We start from the raw sequence: 17,695 nt of genomic DNA, 5'->3' as shown, positions 1-17,695 counted from the left end.
GGGTACCCCACTTCTGGGTTACAAGGCTGAAGGTGCTGTGGTTCAATTGCCACACATGTGGGTCTAGGAGATTTCTGCTTAAGTTGTCTGCTGGAGAGTTTTGGTTGCCTGGCAGGAATTGTGCTAGCAGGTGAATTTGCATAGCTGAAGCCGTGTGCCAAAGGGTCATGGCTAGCCTGCAGGGTGGATAAGAGTGAGTTCCTCCCTGCTTGTTGATGTACCACATCACTGTGGTGTTGTCTGTTTTGATTAGTAAAGGCCCTGGAGAGAGTAGGGGTTTGAAAGCTGTCAGAGCATGCTGAACAGCTAGCATCTCCTTTTGGCTGATGTGCAGATGTATTTGATTTGGGCTTCAGTGGCCCTGAATACACCTGCCATCCAGGTGCGCACTCCAGGCATAGTCTGATGCATCTGTGGTTAGAGTCTGGGTGGCGTGGAGTTGTGAAAAGGGAAGTCCCTTGTTGTGGTTGCATGCTGCTGCCCACCAAAGAAAATCTTTCCTTAGACAAGGTATCATAGGTATGATAGTTTCTAGGGCCTGAGAGTGTTGACACCAAAGGCTTTTTAAGTACCATTGAAGTTTCCTCATATGCAGTCTGACATATGGAATGAGTAGAATGCAGGAGGTCATGAACCTTAGAGCTTTCAGGATTTTCCTTGCGGATAACTGGGTTCTGGTGGCTAGTTAAGAGAAGTAGCCTGTCAGATAGGCTTGTTTTTCTGGAGTAAGGAATGCCATCTGGGATGCTGTGTCCAGGTTTGCTCCCAGGAATACAATTTTTTGAGTGGGGACTAGTTTGGATGTCTTTTTGATTATAGTGTACCCCAGTGAGGTCAGTAGGTCCTTTACAAAGGTCAGGTGTTGTAATAGCTTTTCCTGTCTGCCTGAATCAGGCAGTTGTCTAGGTAGGGGTAAATTTGAATATTTCTTTGTCTGCAAAAAGCAATGGCTGGAGCCAGGCATTTTCTGAAAACTCTGGGAGCAGTGGATAAGCCAAAGAGGAGAGCACAGAACTGAAAGTGCATAGATCCTGCCCTGAAACATAGTTATTTCCTGGAAAAATCCCTGATTGGGATGTGCAGATAGGCCTCTTTTAGGTCTAGGGTGGCTAACCAGGCATCTTTGGATAGCATAGGAAGAAGCTGCTGGAGGGTGAGCATTTTGAATTTTGATATCACCAGGAAAGTGTTTAGAATTGACAGATCTAGGATTGGGTGTCAGGTGCCCTCTTTTCTGGGTACCAGGAAAAGTCTGGAATAGAAAGCTTGGCCTATCTGGTCTGCAGGAACAGGCTGTATTGCCCTCATGGAGAGCAGGGAATGAACTTGGTTTTGGGCCTCTGCCCACTGGTTTGGAGGAAGATCTGGGAACCCTTTTGGGGTTGGCAGTGTGTGGAAATAAAATTTGTACCCCTAAGACACTATGTTGAGGACACATTGGTTATTGGTGATGGAGGCCCAGTTTTTTGCATGGGAGGCAACTTTTCCTCCTAGGGGGACAAACAAGTGGACAGAAGTAAGGGGTGGAGTTGAAAAATCATTGTGAGTTTTTTTCCAAATGAGGGTGGCTTAGCACTCCCTGTTTTTGAATCAGAGGTACTCCATTGCTTAGCTCTCTGCATTCCCTGGGACTGCTATCTGGGGGGGGGGGTCTACTTCCCCTAGGTCTAGTCTGAGCCGGCCTTGAGGGGGCTGGAATGGACCAGTGCTTGGAGGGGCAATGCCTACTGAATCTCAGAGGCTGGACTTGCAAAAAATCTTTAACTGTCTGCATATATTTAGCTTTTTTTCTTCCATCTTTTTTAAAACCTCTTCTGCCTTGGTGCCAAACAAATTGTCTTTGTTCAATGGTGCGTCCAATAATTGTGATTTGACATGGTCTGGCAAGGTCTGTTCCTTAAGCCAAGCATGCCTTCTAAGTACAGAACCTGTGACTGCTGCCCTGCAGGATGCTTCTAGGGCATCAAAGCCACATTGCAAGGTGTGCTTAGTAACTTGGTTTGCAGAATGCATAAACTCCTGTAATTCTTTATTTTCTGCACAAGCCGGAAAGGTAGATAATTTTTGTTTAAGGAGTTCCACTGTATGTTGCTGGTATTTCAACATGTGGAACTGACAATTTAGTGCTCTAATGGCAAGAGTTACAGAGGTGTATACATTTTTACCCCATCTGTCTAAAGCTCGGGAATCCCTGTCTGAAGGAGTGGGATTATTAGCCATGGTTGCTTTTATTCCTTTAGGTCCTTTGGAGATGACTTCTGGGTCAGCAGTAGGATTTTTGAAAAGAAACTTGTGCGAGTCAGGGACTCTGTAATATTTGTCAGATTTCCTGGGAACAAGTGGTAGAGTGTCAGGAGTTAAACTGAATTCCATGGAAACATCATCCACAACATCCAGGACAAGAGTAATAGCTAAGGGTCTGTGCTGTGGTAAATCTAAAAATTCCGAGTCTCTTTTTGGACTGAGGATAATCCTGACATTCCCAATGGAAATGTTCTCTCAAAGTATATAGGGTTTCACCAAAAGAAAAATCCTCTGGAAGAGAGGCAGAAGGAATGGATTCCTCTACATCTGAATCCTCATAAGCAGACAAGGGCATGTCTTCATATTCAGAAACCTCCGAGTCATCATACCCCTGGGTCAGATAAAGCTGCTGGGGACAAGTCTATTTTTCTTTTAGAAGGGGTAGGCAGGCTTCCCCTAATAAGCATGATAAGGTCCTCCGCCATTTTAAGCACAATTGTTAACTTTTTCCTGACATAGGTTAGAGCAAGACAAAAGGATCCTCAACGGGGTACTTAGCTTTAGAAGACTTAAACTTCAATTTCGGAAATGAAAACTCAGGTAGCGGCCGACTGGCACTCATGTGAACTGCTTCTGCTTCGGGCTCTTTGGCAAGCAAGACTGATGTAATGGTGTCGGCTGCCTGATTTTATATCACTGATGACCTGACATTAGTCCTGGAGAGACAGCTACTGACACAGAAACACTACGCCTCTGGTATTCAGGCCGACTGAGGGCTACCCCTGGCAGGATAACCCAACTGTGATGACTACAACAGTGAAACATGAAGAACATCTCATTTTCCTGAGCCTCACTCTTACTTCTTTCTCCTGCTTCTACAGTTAACTGACCAATCACCAGCAGACCATTAAATGGCAGCAAGGTAACTCACCATTTCTGGCATTATCTGTTGGTGTCCCATAAGGATCAATAGCTGGACCCCTTCCATTTACCATTTTCATAAACAAACTTCACAGTGCTGCTAAACCCACTGCAATATAATACAATGATTATTTAGCTGACATCTGTACTGCTTATCCATGCTACAAGAAATCACAAAATAATCTTTCACTGTTACAGAGGTATGACTAAAAGATTCTGACCTACATCTCACCCCCCCAAAAAATTAAACTGTTCTTCAACCCTAAGTAATACACTCACCTGAAATACTCATTTCATATCACATCACGTAACAACATAGAAATAGAAACTGCAAGTCAGACTAAATTACTGGGAGGTATAACCTCAGGTTTGATCAGCGCATACTTTACTCCATCAAAAAAAATACCAAAAACGTAGCTCCCTCTACAAGGTCAAGCAATACTTGACAAACCACAAGGGATACCTTCCGTATTAACAAATATCAACACTATTTATAAAAATAAACTTGTCACTTGCTACCATAAAGCTGCAACATTTGCAACTAACCTTCCATATAGAATACACCACTGCCTCTCAAGAAAACAACTAAGCTGGCTTTAACTCCCAGATCATCTCAGCTACTCACAACTAATTACCACATATAACCTCTTATTCTTTCCTGACTAATGCCTGGAATTACAAAACATTCTTCTATACTACTTTCCAACCAGAGACCTTTGCTCTAGTAACAAGTTTCTACTAATCATCACTAAACCAAAGAACTCTGCCAGAATGTCCCTCTACTCTATGTCTTTAAACTCTGGAATAAAATCCCAACATACTTAAAACAGACAGAAAAGGTGAACAGATATGAAACGCTACTTAAACAACATCTAAATCAAACCTGGCTTTGTTCTTCCTGTTGTCCAGGCTAGATCCCCCACCATTTAATGCACCAAAAACTGACCAATTACTGTCTTATACTCACCCTTTAACCTCTTATGTCAAATAAATACCACTTCATAGCATCTATACCTTCCAGTTTTGCTCCCGTTCTAGAATCTTCTTCACTCTACAAACTTCTAGGTACAAACTGCTGCTCCATGAACCTACTGCTTTCACTTACAGACCTCGAACTAATCAGCATCACTCAATATTTTAAACTTCAGCTTTAAATCATATTTTTTTTATATTACTCCATCATCTTTTCTTTCATTTGACTTTCTTTCTCTAAAATGTTCTTTTTATATTACTGCCTATGTATATCATATAAACATATTACTTTCACTTTACTGTACAAATTCTTTTGATGTCTATGCATTATGTAAAATGTGTTTTTATGGTCTGTGCTTTATGCTACAATTTTGTACTTCATGTAAAATATTTGTAGATATTTTCTTTCCAGACCCAGACATCCACTGAAAATGGGCTCTGCCCAGTGAGACATTTCCTGGTCAACAAATATAAATAAATAATAAATAAATAAATATTCCAAAATACTTGCTTTCCAGACAGAACTGTAGTTACAATTTCTACCTATATAATATCTTTAAGTTATTAATATAAGCAAGCAGATAGGCCATACGGTTTTATGCACGTGTTGTTTTAGTTTTATGTAGTTGTACTTTTACCCAGAAAATTTAATAATTCATTCAATATGAAATTTTATAACTTATTTGCATCATGTTTATCTATTTATTTTAAGTGTAATTATTTTATGTTGGAGTCAACAATTTCCATTCACACCAGCAAAGGGTTCTTGGACCAGTGAGTCTACATGGTCAACGTGTGACATAAAATAAAGTTTGGAAGACATACTTCCTTTCTACAAAGTATAGGATACATGCAAAATATATACAAACGCCATTAACACCAGAATGGATCTGGATGTAAAAGTTAAAAAAAAAAAACTCTCACTTAGCTGAGTGTCCTTACCATTAATAATCAGCATCATTTCCTGACTGAAAGTGCCGACTGCATTTCCTGCTTTGCAAACATAACGCCCAGCATCATTACTCTTTGTTTGCGATATCCATAAGGTTCCATTCTCTAAAATCCTCATGCGCCAGTTCTCAGGAACTGGTCTACCATCCTTATGCCATGTGACCTTCGGTTTGGGATGTCCTTCAGCCTCACAGTGTAAGGCAATTGAGTAACCCAGGACAACTCTGTACTCTGTTGTATGAGCCTTGATACGTGGAGCAGCTTTTAAAGTTAAACAAACAATAATGTCAGCCATGGTTAAGGTGAAATAGAAAACAATGTAATGCCATACGTATGGTGAAACAAACAATAATGTCAGCCATGGTTAAGGTGAAATAAAAACAATGTAATGCCATGGGTAGGGTGACACAAACAATAATGTCAGCCATGGTTAAGGTGAAATAAAAAGCAATGTAATGCCATGGGTAGGGTTACACAAACAATAATGTCAGCCATGGTTAAGGTGAAATAAAAAACAATGTAATGCCATGGGTATGGTGAAACAAACAATAATGTCAGCCATGGTTAAGGTGAAACAACCAATAATGAAAACCATGGTTCTGACTCAGCAAGCCAAGTTACTGTTTATAATCTATATAAGCCCACTGCAGACAACAGTCAGATCAATAATAAAAGAAAGTAACATGAGTGGTCAGTTTCCTATGTCCACCTATACAAACCCCTTCTCCCAAACTGCTAGATGCACAATGAATCTGTGCAGTATGCAAATGCAGTAATTGCATCTGACCCTATTTTCTGTACACGCACACACACATACACGATAATGCTGAGTATACAGCGTGAAACAATGCTATCTTTCAACTTTCCTTTTCAAAAGAAACACGTGAAACCCACACACTGCTCCTCAAACCCATAAAGCTGCTAAATGATTTGAACTATTATGGAAAAGGGAGTCTTGGTTTCTTTTACAAACTGCATGACACATGTGAACTAAAATTACAGGCCTGCAGACTGATGTTTTCTTCTGTAGTTTTTTAAATGCACAGTTAAGTATGGACTGCAAAATGAATGTCTCTAGGCTAGTTCTTTTTCATGCAGTAAAAAATGAAGTAATTTAAAACTGCAATAAAGCAGACATGTGGAATGCATTGGACTGCCTATTCCAAACAAGGTTAACAAAGCTTAAGTCCACAAGCTGAAGTAACATCTGTGTCTGGTACTGGTCAGTTGAGTACCTGTATACTGTATGAATAATGTAAAAGGCTGGCAAAAAGGTTAGAGTTTGTTTATGGAATGTGATGAGTTTTTATTCATACAGATGTCCCTGAGTAAATGTCATGATTTATACAATTTAATTTAATTAAAAAAAAGTTTGTCTTATTATGTCTTTACTGAGATTAATTAAAGTATCAAAACTTGATTTTTTTGTTTGAGGAGGAACATAATTGATTTTCTGTCTTCCTTGCATATACTTGTATTCAATAAATGGAATTATCTTTGCTACTTAAACATTTTCTCCATCTGCATTATTTGAAGAGGGAAAACAAACTATTTCAGAACTACATACTCCAGCCTGCCTGCCTCTGGTTCTTATGTAACAATAAACTGCATGATATACAATGCATTTCAAATGGGACTCACAAAGGCACTATGACATAGCAGAATTACTTCTTCCAGTCCAAGACATTATATAGACTGGTTATATAGACTGGTTTTCATGCCTCGGGTCCTTCTCTAACTCCCTGTCTCTCCTTCATTTCCTCTTTCACTCTTGTAGGAAGCACATCTAGTTTTAAATTCCTTGTTTACCCTCCTTGGGCAATGCATTACAGCTACCAGTTTTGCTATTAGCTGTTGATTTGCTAAGTGGCAGGAGGGCTGATCTTAAAAGAACAAGGGTCAGTAACAACCTAGATCGGGAAATTCAAATGATCAAAAATACATTAATTCAATCAAGACTAATACATCAAATTCATAATTAAACAGCATTAGCTAGACTCTCAGCTGTTTCATTGAGATATACTTTACATAATATTCTTGAAATGGTTACATACAGTTAATAATTAAAAGACCAAGAACATGAAATAATTTATCATTTTTTGTTACTTCTGGCTACTGTTACTATTCTGAGTACCTAAACATCATTAGCAGAATTGAACAGCTAAATTAAGATTTCTGACTGATGTAGAAAACACCGAAAAGCAGTATCAGTCTTGAAAATGATTACTAGAGAAATCCGCCTGTACTAAATGCTAATTGGAATAGCACCCATCCATCTCTACACTACACATATCACTTTACTATCTGTATAAGTTAGGAAAATTCCTAAAAGGGAGGAGTAGAATTCAATGAATAATATCTAAATGAATACAGTCTGACTGAATTCCAACTTCCAAAATTCATCTAGTATGCAAATGTTTTTATATTAATCAGGTTTACTGGGAGTTCTCAGTTGTGCGGGCCATTTTACATCATTATAGGCTGTTTCTCATTTCTCCATGGTTGTAAGACTGTAGGAATGAGTATTTATAAGGGTATGGGTGTTGGGGGGGGGGGGTGCTTGGCCCTTGAAAAAAATATTTGTTCCTAATATCACCTACAGTTTTGTCAGTTGTGCTGCTCAGAGTTTGATTTATCCAATTTATTTTTTAACAGGTTATGTACTGACTTCTCACGGTGTACTTAAAGTGTCTATATAGCTAAACTATGGATCTCAATTCCCACATACTTAGACAAAATAATCTATACAGATTTCTGAAAAAACCCAAAACTCACCTAGTTTCTAACTGCGTATGTCCTTGCATGAAACTCAAACACCTATCATTATTTCATGACTTCAGTCCTCAGTGACTTGCCAGAAAAATTACAAATTTTATGAGGAACAGGCCAATAATCTGAGTCAAAAATCTGAACATTCTATGAAAATCTGGACCATACCTTTTAGCACAATAAATATGGACAAAACCAAAAATAATGGGGAACAATGACCTAAAAATAGGGACAAATTTTAAATATTGCTCATATAAACTTCATTGCCAGAATACATTTTTAGTGTTACCAGGAATTTTCTGGTGGATATGAAATCTGAAACTCAAACATCTGTCATTATTTAGTGAACTCAATCTCATGATTGCTAGAAAACCACACCTTTTATGGGGAACAGACTAAAAATATGAGACAAAAATCTGGACAGTTGAGAGGTATGATCTGGATAGTTGAGTAGTCCATCTTGCACAGCGATAAATCTTCCTTACTACCTTTGTTATCCATCTCTTTTCATAATTACTATTAATGGTAATTTTCGGTTAATGGGGCAACAGCTTTCTGGGCCTGGATATACGTTGATGGAAAAGAATTGATATGTAATATACGTTCAGTTATTAATTTTGTTTGTGATGTCAGAAACAGGTCAGTTATCCTGGTGAAATGTTTTCAAACAAACGCACACTTCAGCGCAATCTTCTCCCCCCCCTCCCCACCAAAAGGGCAAATATCTATCCCAGCAGAGTGCTGCCCCCCTAACATCTTAGATGCTCAGGTAAGAGCCGCCCTCTCCAAAGCAAAAAACACAGCATCAGTGGAACCAGACGGTGTCCCGGGCTGCGTCCTACATGAACTCCAAGACGAGCTAAACCCAAACATAAAACTACTGTACAATCTCAGCCTTACTACAGGATATGTACCCAAAGAGTGGCGTACAGCAACAGTGGTCCCTCTTCACAAAGGTGGTACCTCAACAGATCATGGAAACTATCGCGCCATAAGCCTGACTAGCTTGGTCTGCAAAGCTATGGAAAGGATCATCATGGACCTCATAAATAAAGATATTGGGGACCTACAGACACTGGATCCTACCCAGTTCGGCTTTGTTAAGGGCAGATCCTGCCTCTTAAACCTGGTCAATTTCTTTGAAACAGTCACCAAGGCCATTGACGAGTGGAAGGTGGTCCACACAGCCTACCTGGACCTCGCAAAAGCCTTCGATACAATACCCCACTCGGGCATTATAGATAAGCTCACCAGCTTAAATATAAACCCCTATGTCACTATATGGGTTGCAAACTGGCTCAAGGACAGAACCCACGTGGTTAGAATTGCTGGAGCCATGTCCAAAAATATGTGGCAAAAATCTGAGCATTCTGCAAAAATCTGTACAGATGAGACGTACGGCAGACTATTCTGTCAGAAATACTGGGTAAGCAAATTGGTGTTAACTAAAGAAATTTTTTTTTGAAGAGTTTCAGAATTGCCTAGACATAGTAAGGCCTTGCTGAGTTTAATTCTGGTGGCTACCAAAAAGGAATTACTAGAAAATGGAGATCAAAGTCTAAACTAACTGTATTAGAAGTAGTGAATATAGTAACAGAGATAAAACAACTAAGTGGGATTTTTAGAAAATGGTAGGAGTAAATTACATAGAAAAAGTGGGGATTGTGGGAGAAATATATGCAAAATAATGATTTGGTGGAGGAATGATGTTTAAGGGAAGGCAGGAATTGAATGAGCTCTGTATTGCTGGATGGACAATTACTGTATACAAGATTATAGTGATGTATAATGTTTAAAAAAAATCCATGTCTTATGAGCAGTTTTTCATAATCCGGAAGACCAAAAGTCTGAAATTCAAAATCACGAAAACTCAAAAGCCTGAATCCCATAAGAATGAAAACACATAGGATACATATATTGACTGAAGACAACACAAACCCAATTACATTCCACCAAATATAAGCGGGGGGGGGGGCAAGCCCCCTGCACCCCCACACCCTCTGCAAACTGCTTCAATATAAAGAGCAGAAAGTTTGTCTCTTTGTATTTCAGGTTTGTGGTAATCGCCACCACTGTTTTGTAAACAAAAGTTGAAAAGGGGGGTGGTGCTTGTTGGAAGTTTGGGGTTTCTGAAACAGATTATCTACATATGATCTGGTTTTGGGACAAGCTTAGGCCAGTTTGGGACAAGGTTATTAATACTGTTTTCTGGGAGCTTTGGGTCCCCTTGTCAGCTAATTTGGACATACATTTTTGATTTTTTGTTATTCCTGCACAGAGGTACTGTTTATCTCTCATAGCCTTGTGTTGGATAAGAATGGTGACTGCCTCTTTCTTAAGTATGTATTCTAAAGCTTGGAGACATCTTAATGACTGGAGTACATTGTTTTTGACTAATATGTATAAGTTTACTTTATGAAAAGACGAGGAACTAAATATGACAATGTAAGGAGTATCCATCGATATTATTGCTCTCCTTCAACTCTTTGTAATGTAGACAGAAAGTATGAAATTCGTTGATTCTACTTTGTTTATATGACTGTTCGATATATCAGTGTTTTCTGTGGCATCAAACACTAACTTGTTTCGATTTTTTTACTTTATTGGGACTTTATGCAAAACACAACCCAACAAATTTCAAATAAAGTCTTTAATGTTAAAAAGTATACTTTACTGTACAAAAGCTCTGTGCTGAATGCTGCTGTCTTACCAAACAGCATATTAGATATTTGCTTTCTGGAGGGGGTGGGGGGGTGGGATGGAAAGGCGCAGACACAGGAATGCTTTACATAACCATAATTCATGGAGTAAAGGGCGGGGTTATACACCATTGTTATCCTCATTGTTTCATGTTTATGAATTCCAGTCCAAAATGGCAGAGTACCAGGCACAAAGCACAGAGGGCTTGCACTCCTCTGCTAACATTATCTACAAATACTAGGGGGCTATATTTTGACTTGTGCAACTAACCTATTATTTAGTTATATAAAATGCATGTGCAAAATTAAGTTTGCGATTCATAATTTCATATATAACACTACTGACAAGAAGACCTTCATCTGATTCAATCGCAGTGTTCCACAGTGCCCCATACAAAACATCTGACAAGAATTTATTTCTGATGACATCTTTTCAACTGTTGGCTCTGCTGTGACTATATGCTGAGGAAAAAGAAAAACAAACATAATTCCATTCAACAGGTAGGGCAGGAGAGACTGCCACAAAATATTTTGAAGGATTGATGAGTTTACTGTGTTCTGCCCTCAATAGAATCTGTATGTTGGCTCTACTAAGTATAAAGGCTCAGCTTTTCAGCTATGTTTGCAATTTTACAAAGAAAATTGTTGCCACGAGACATCTTATCTGTAGAAATATCTGAACTTGAATCAAGTTGCTCCTCTGGAAAAGATAATATCACTTGACTATGGACTCAGTCCTATCATGAGTCAAGATAGCACTGCCTACATCAGAGCCTAGTTTCAATTCGGATCCAGGAAAATATTGCTCAGAGAAACATTTGCTGTGATCCCCAACACCTGAATCAGGACAAGAATCCTGTCCCTGTTTTCTGACAACTTCTTCATAGAAAAGACAGAATTCAGTTTTATCAGTATGGGATTATATAAACACCCTTTTCTATAAAGTAATCTGTAATAGGAGAAAAACACTTTACACAGATATGAGAAACAGCTGTATATCCAGAGTTCACAGTTTGGTGCTAAAAAGGTATGACCATTGACCCTGAATACAAAGAAACTTTCATGGGTAGGATGAACGGAGATGTGAAGGCAAAGTTCTTACATACCTGTAGTGTAAAAAGTTGCTTTGTATCAAGATAGAAGAGACAACATTTTGATCTTTAGTAAATGAACTCAGGGAAGTCTCGGGGGGGGGGGTGGCTTTTGTTCTCCTAGGTGACTTGCAACTCCTCCTCTTGCAGCTGACTAGGATTCTCTTACAGAGAACAACAACCATCTGCTGTAGTGGGATTGGTTGTATTACTTCCTTGAGCATAACGTTTTCTATTACATACTTGCCTCTTGATTAACTCTGGTTTGGATGTCAGTATTTTGGGAAGCTGCCTGTCTGCCTGGATGGAAAGAAATTCAATTATGTGGCCCAGCTCTAAAAGTCTGAAACAGTGGCTCATTCATGCTTCTATGTGGAAACCTAAATTCCTACAGATGGAGGAAGTTAGTCATGGAAGACCTTAAATCCGTGGTAGTGCAGGTATTTCTTACACAAAAGTCTTGTGGGGTTACTACTGTTACTGCTGTTACTGTCCCAGAGATGAAGAAACTGGCATGGAAACCAAACTGGGGGTGCAACACCTGCTCCTCTTTGCAGTTATATGATTTCTGGTCTGATGTGACACTGGTTCTTTGCTTTAAAGCAAACAGTGGTAAGAGGTAAGCTCCTCTCCCCTCTTCATGCTACCTGTACAGGGCTTTCTTATCTTGATTGTCATACAGGTTACTTCCAGTGAAGAGTAGAGCTTGTAGCACCTGTTAATCCTGTAAGTAACACACATGTGCTGAAACATGTACAGTTATCAACATTTACAACAGTCATGATCTAAGAACCAGCAATGATAAACAATGACCTCAGGGTTTGGTCTTATGCTTTTCCATGGTGCTGGACATTATCAGAAAGTTTAGTCTTTACTTCACAATCAGAGAGGACTTCGGTGGCTTTTGTTCTCCTAGGTGGCTTCAACAAAACTTTGCAATGTGCACATCATGACTGGTTATGCATATGCCAAGGGTGAATGATGCTTAGAATTTTTTTGCTCCACAGATCCACATGTCATTAAGGTGGTGGGGACAGTGCTTCCAGTTAGGAAAAGAGATACCGTACATTTGGCTACCAGATGCTATTTCAGAGAGTACCTTAAGTGGAATGGGTACTTCTGATCTGCCTTAAGACCCATTGCAGCTCACCTTATTCATGGTCTTCCATGTTGTTTCATAGCCAATGTGATATCCTGAAGAAGAAAAGGGGAGCCCACCACAGGCTCCGAGTCTAAGTGGCCAACATACTTAGCCATCTCCTTCCATTTGCTATTGGTATGAAATTGGTGAATCCCACGTCAACTAATGTTCCACTGAAATGCCTTCAAAGAATATTTCCTCAGTCTGAGAATGTATGTCATGACTTGAGGACAAGGAACATAAGAAATCTGGTCAGCAGCATGACATCCTTTCACTCGCATTTAATCCTTCCACATGCAGATTACAGCAGCTGGAGTGTGAGGCTTTATTGCCAAAGTGCCTTTAAGACACTCTGAAGAATGCCATATTGTGTCCCATCCATTCATGGGTGGGATGGATGTTGTTGGAGGAATAAATTCATTGACAAAGTTAGCCAGTGCTATGGTTAACTGAAGAAACTCAGTATGGAAAGCATAGATATCCCTCACAGAGACCACAGAAGGCAGATCTGCTTTTGAGGTCACCCTGAGATTCTTAACCCTAAGAATATGTAGCTCTTAGATATCATTTGAGCTATTATTGGAAAACTATCTAGTAGCTATTGAGTGATGCCTACTGAACACATTCATTAATCATCCCAAGCCTCAAAATGCACATAGTAATTAAGTAATCATGGGTAACCTGGTGAACATGACTAGCCCCGAGAGATCTGGGTATCATACTTCCACTATAAGAAGAGTTTTTCTTTTCATTGATGACAGTATTACAGACTCCTTGGTACATGCTGCTTCTAAGATACCTACTTAATAAAGGCTCCATTATAGGTTCATAGGTTGGTACTAGGCTATAGGCCCTAGGGCCTATACAAGCTTAGCCATAACAATTCCCTGGATATTTCTTCCCACAATATTTACTTCCCTGGACCCCTGTCTAGCAGGGTGACTGACATGATCCCTGGAGTGAATTTCCTATCTCCCATCCAATCGTCAAGGTTCCTTTTGAAGAGGGCCAAGGAGGCACTCTGCTTGACATTTATGGGCAGTCTATTCCAGAGTCTGGGAAGTCTCTGGGTCAGGAACCTATCCCTCCAGCATGTTTTGTTCAATGTGATGACAAGGTTTAGATCCCTGGAGCATGTGGCTCTGAGGGATTGGGATTTCTTTAAGTGGAGCATGTCCAACAGCTCAGCATTTGACATGGCCTTGTATGTTAAGCAGAGATCGCCTCTGAGTAGATGATATGCCACAGAGTATAACTGGAGTTTTTTTTTAGACGGTCAGCATAGGGAATCTGCTTTAGGCTTGTGATTCTTTTAGTGAGGTATTTCTGCGGCCTTTCCAGCTGTTGCAGATGTCTTGTGAGGTACATACCAAACAGGAAGTTGTACTCTATAATGGGTCTAATGAGGGATGAGTACAGTGGGACAATATGATCTCCTTTTTTCTGGATGAAAAGCCCTTAGTGATGAGGTGTCTCACATAGAAAGATTTCCTGACTGTTGTGGTGATGTGGTTATCGAAGGTGAGACCACTGTCCACCTGTGCCCCTAAGTCTCTCATCACACTTTCGGTGTTTAGTGTACTGCCACCTATGTGGTAATTCATGGATACATGTTTTTTCCCAAAGGGGATAACTATACATTTCTTGGCATTAAACTTGAGCCCATGGCTCTGGCACCAAGCATCTGTTTCTGTAAGGCCCTTTTGTAGAATATCTACATCATTTGGGGATTCAATAATGGCTCCCAGTTTGCAGTCATCTGCAAATTTTGTTAGCCAGAGTCCCTTAGTGTTGGTCTGTACTTCAGCGAAGTAGATGCCAAACAAGAGCGCCAGTTGGCAACTCATCGAGTGATGTAGAGATTTATGCCCAGCTTAGTAAGTTTATCTATGATTCCAGAGAGGGGGATGGTGTCAAAGGCCTTGGCGAGGTCCAGATAGGATGTGTGGACCGCCTTACCCTTGTCCACAGCTCTGGAGACTGATTCGAAGAAGTCAATCTGGTTCAGGAGACAAGACTGGCCCTTCACAAACCCAAACTGGGTGGGGTCCAGTGTCTGAAGGTTGCCAATGTCTTTGTTTATAAGTTCCATGATAATGCACTCCATGCCCTTGCAGATCAGGCTCGTCAGACTGATGGGACAGTAGTTCCTGGGATTCAAGGTGGATCCCCCCTTGTGGAGTGGGATAACTGTAGCTGTGCACCACTCAGTGGGCACAAAGCCTGAGATGAGGCTATGATTAAACATGACACTTAGGTGAGGTGCCAGTTCATTTTGTAGTTCATGTAGTACACAGCCCGGGATGTCATCTAGTCCCATGGATGCTGTATTCTTAGCTTTGGAGAGTGTGGTTTCTACCTGTGTGGCTGTGATTACCGGAATTTGGCAATCTTTTGGTATTGAGGTGGGCCCTTTAAGGGGTGAGAGGGGGGTGAAGTTGGCACTAAATCAATCTGCTAGGATATTGGCAATATCCTTGGGATCAGTATATTTAATGCCATTCTGTTGTAGCTCAGAGCAGATCTGAGCATTGCCATTTAGATTCTTGACATAACTACAGAATGCCTTGTGGTTGTCTTTGGAATCTTTGGCAATTTAATTTTTGCAACCAGCTTTGGAGGATTTTATAAGGGATCTCAGCTTCTTACTGAGGCTGGTAAGGGAGTTTTTTACATCCTGGGATTTTCCTCTTTTCTGCAACAGTTTCTTCCTTCTGTTGTATAGTTTGTTTATGGCAGGGAACCATCAGATTGGCTTCCTTTTTTGGGAGGAGATTGTCTTGGTTCTATTTGGGATGGCACGATTCATGCACAAGTGGATGTGCTCGTACAGTGCCTTAGTGTGGGATTCAGCAGTCGAACTTTCATATCCCATCTGCATGGGTGTCATGAAGTTTGTCACTTCTGTCTTGAGTAGCATGAAGTTGGCTTTGGAAAAATTATTTATGGAGGTTTTACTGGGGGGTGGGGTAGGATGTGGATGTCAAGGGCGATTTGCTTATGGTCAGACCTGAACAATGAGGGTCTGACCACTGGTGTGGAGCATCTATCTCCCATGTTGGTAATGACCAGGTCTATGATATTGAAGCCCTTGGAGGGACAATGAATTAGGTGATCCAGGACGTTGGAATTTATGAATTCCAAGAACCGCTGGGAAAAGGTGTTGGTACTAAAGTCGTTTTCCCAGTTAATGGCAGGGTAGTTGAAATCACCCAGTATTAGAGTGTTTGGTTGTATCTTAATATTTTCCAGTATGTTTAGAAAGGTGTAGTGAGAATCTTGGGGCATAGTGGTGGATCTGTAGCAAGCTACAATTTGGATTGCAGTCTTACCTAGTGTTAGTTGCACCTGGAGAATTTCAGATGTATTGTGTTGGGCAACTAGCCTGGAGGTGTGAATACCCTTGGTGAATATGGACACTCCTCCACCTTTAGTGTTTCGGTCTTGGTTTGGTGGCTGAAAAGTGTGGTAAGAGTTGTAGCCTGGTATTGCAGGGGTGCTCTCTGGAGCCTTGAACCAGGTCTCAGTTACTGCACAGATAATGATGTCCTCCATTATTAGAAGTGCCTCGAGAGAGTGCATTTTGAGGTTTAGACATCTAGCATTGAGTAGCATTACTTTCAGATTTTGCATGCTTGTATCTGTTACGGTGGTGGTTTTGTCCTTTGAACCTTGCCTAAATAAGGCACTATAGGGGTGTCAAGAGCTTTAGCTAGTAACCTGAATCCCAGGGGTGACAGGTGCAGACCAAACTGGTGTTGTGAGCTGTGTCACTTTGGTTGTGACTGTTTGTTTGCGTTTCAGCTTCGGAAGTCCTTGTTGCTTGGGTAGGTTAATGTTAAGGGCCTCTGCATATGTGGGTTGAGTGTTGCTATGTGTGGGAGTTGTTGGTGTGGGTTTTGAAGGGCTGTGTGTTGCTTGAGGTGTAGTGCAGGTGTTAAACTTCTCCTCTTGACTGTCTAGCACAATCTTGGCTGGAGAGAGCTTTGCTTCCAGTTTGGCTATGTAAGTGCATCTCTCGCAGGTTGTAGTGTTGGGTGGTAGGAGGAGAGGGTTGTCTGTGTACATGAGGCAGTTGGTGCATTGCCCCAGTATGTCCAGATTCACCAGGTGGACAGGAGAAATCATTGGAAGCTGACCCTTGGACATGCCTGTTTAGGTGGTTTTTTTTTGTAAACTACAACAGCTGTTTTCCCTTATCTTTACAAGGTACTTTGCAATTATAGGCTGTTTAGTGCCTATGATTAATTTCTCCTTATTGACAAGGAGAGTTGAGTGCTTGTATCAGTTTAAGGCTTCCTAGTGCTTTCCAGCAGGTTCTAGAGCAAGTGCTAGTCACAGGGGTTCAGATTTTAGTGCTACTACTGAGAAACCAGCTAGTTGTAAGGGAAAATTTGAAGAGCAGACTTTCTGGCACCTGGAATATTTTAACCATAGCCCCGCAGTGCTGCATGATGCAAAAAATGTGCAAACACACGTGTTTTTAAGCCAGAAAGTTTAAAGGTATAGAAATCAGCTCAAAAAGGCTCCTCTAGTGTTAGATAGGCAGTACAATGCTCACTACTCCATCTAGTAAGCAGTAGTACTTCCCTCTACCACAGCAAGGTCTGGATAGCTCTGAACACAGAAAATAAAGTCCTGAGACAAGCAAGGCCTGGGATCTGGACTATATAGCTAGGAAAGGCAGGAAACAAGCAAACAAGATAGTATTTTTTTGTTTTTATTTTTAGCACCATGTTTGATGTCTGGTTGTCTATGGAGTTTCATCAGGTTGTCAAATGGGATCTCTAGCAGTCTAGAGAATGTTAAGATCCCTTTGTTTGAAGACAATCCTATAATGAGACATCTTTCTGAGACATCCTTTTCTTTAAGAAGCATGACAGCAAAGATAAATGCTTGTAGGGACA

General features: G+C 40.5%; 1 protein-coding gene across 2 annotated transcripts in view; it reads right to left on the bottom strand.

The window, feature by feature from the left end:
* Window positions 1–17,695, bottom strand: part of HMCN2 (hemicentin 2) — a 2,554,053-nt gene that overhangs the window by 608,647 nt on the left and 1,927,711 nt on the right. For both annotated transcript variants that reach the window (XM_044058392.1, XM_044058391.1), the window contains exon 64: window positions 5,080–5,349. In XM_044058392.1, the coding sequence (XP_043914327.1) occupies window positions 5,080–5,349 (270 nt within the window). The remainder of the gene's footprint in view (window positions 1–5,079; window positions 5,350–17,695) is intronic.

The sequence above is a fragment of the Protopterus annectens genome, chromosome 16.part0 (assembly GCF_019279795.1).
Source record: "Protopterus annectens isolate FY-2018-M chromosome 16.part0, PAN1.0, whole genome shotgun sequence".
In the NCBI taxonomy this organism is placed as follows: Eukaryota; Metazoa; Chordata; order Ceratodontiformes; family Protopteridae; genus Protopterus; species Protopterus annectens.
This window is presented reverse-complemented; position numbering and strand designations above follow the sequence as displayed.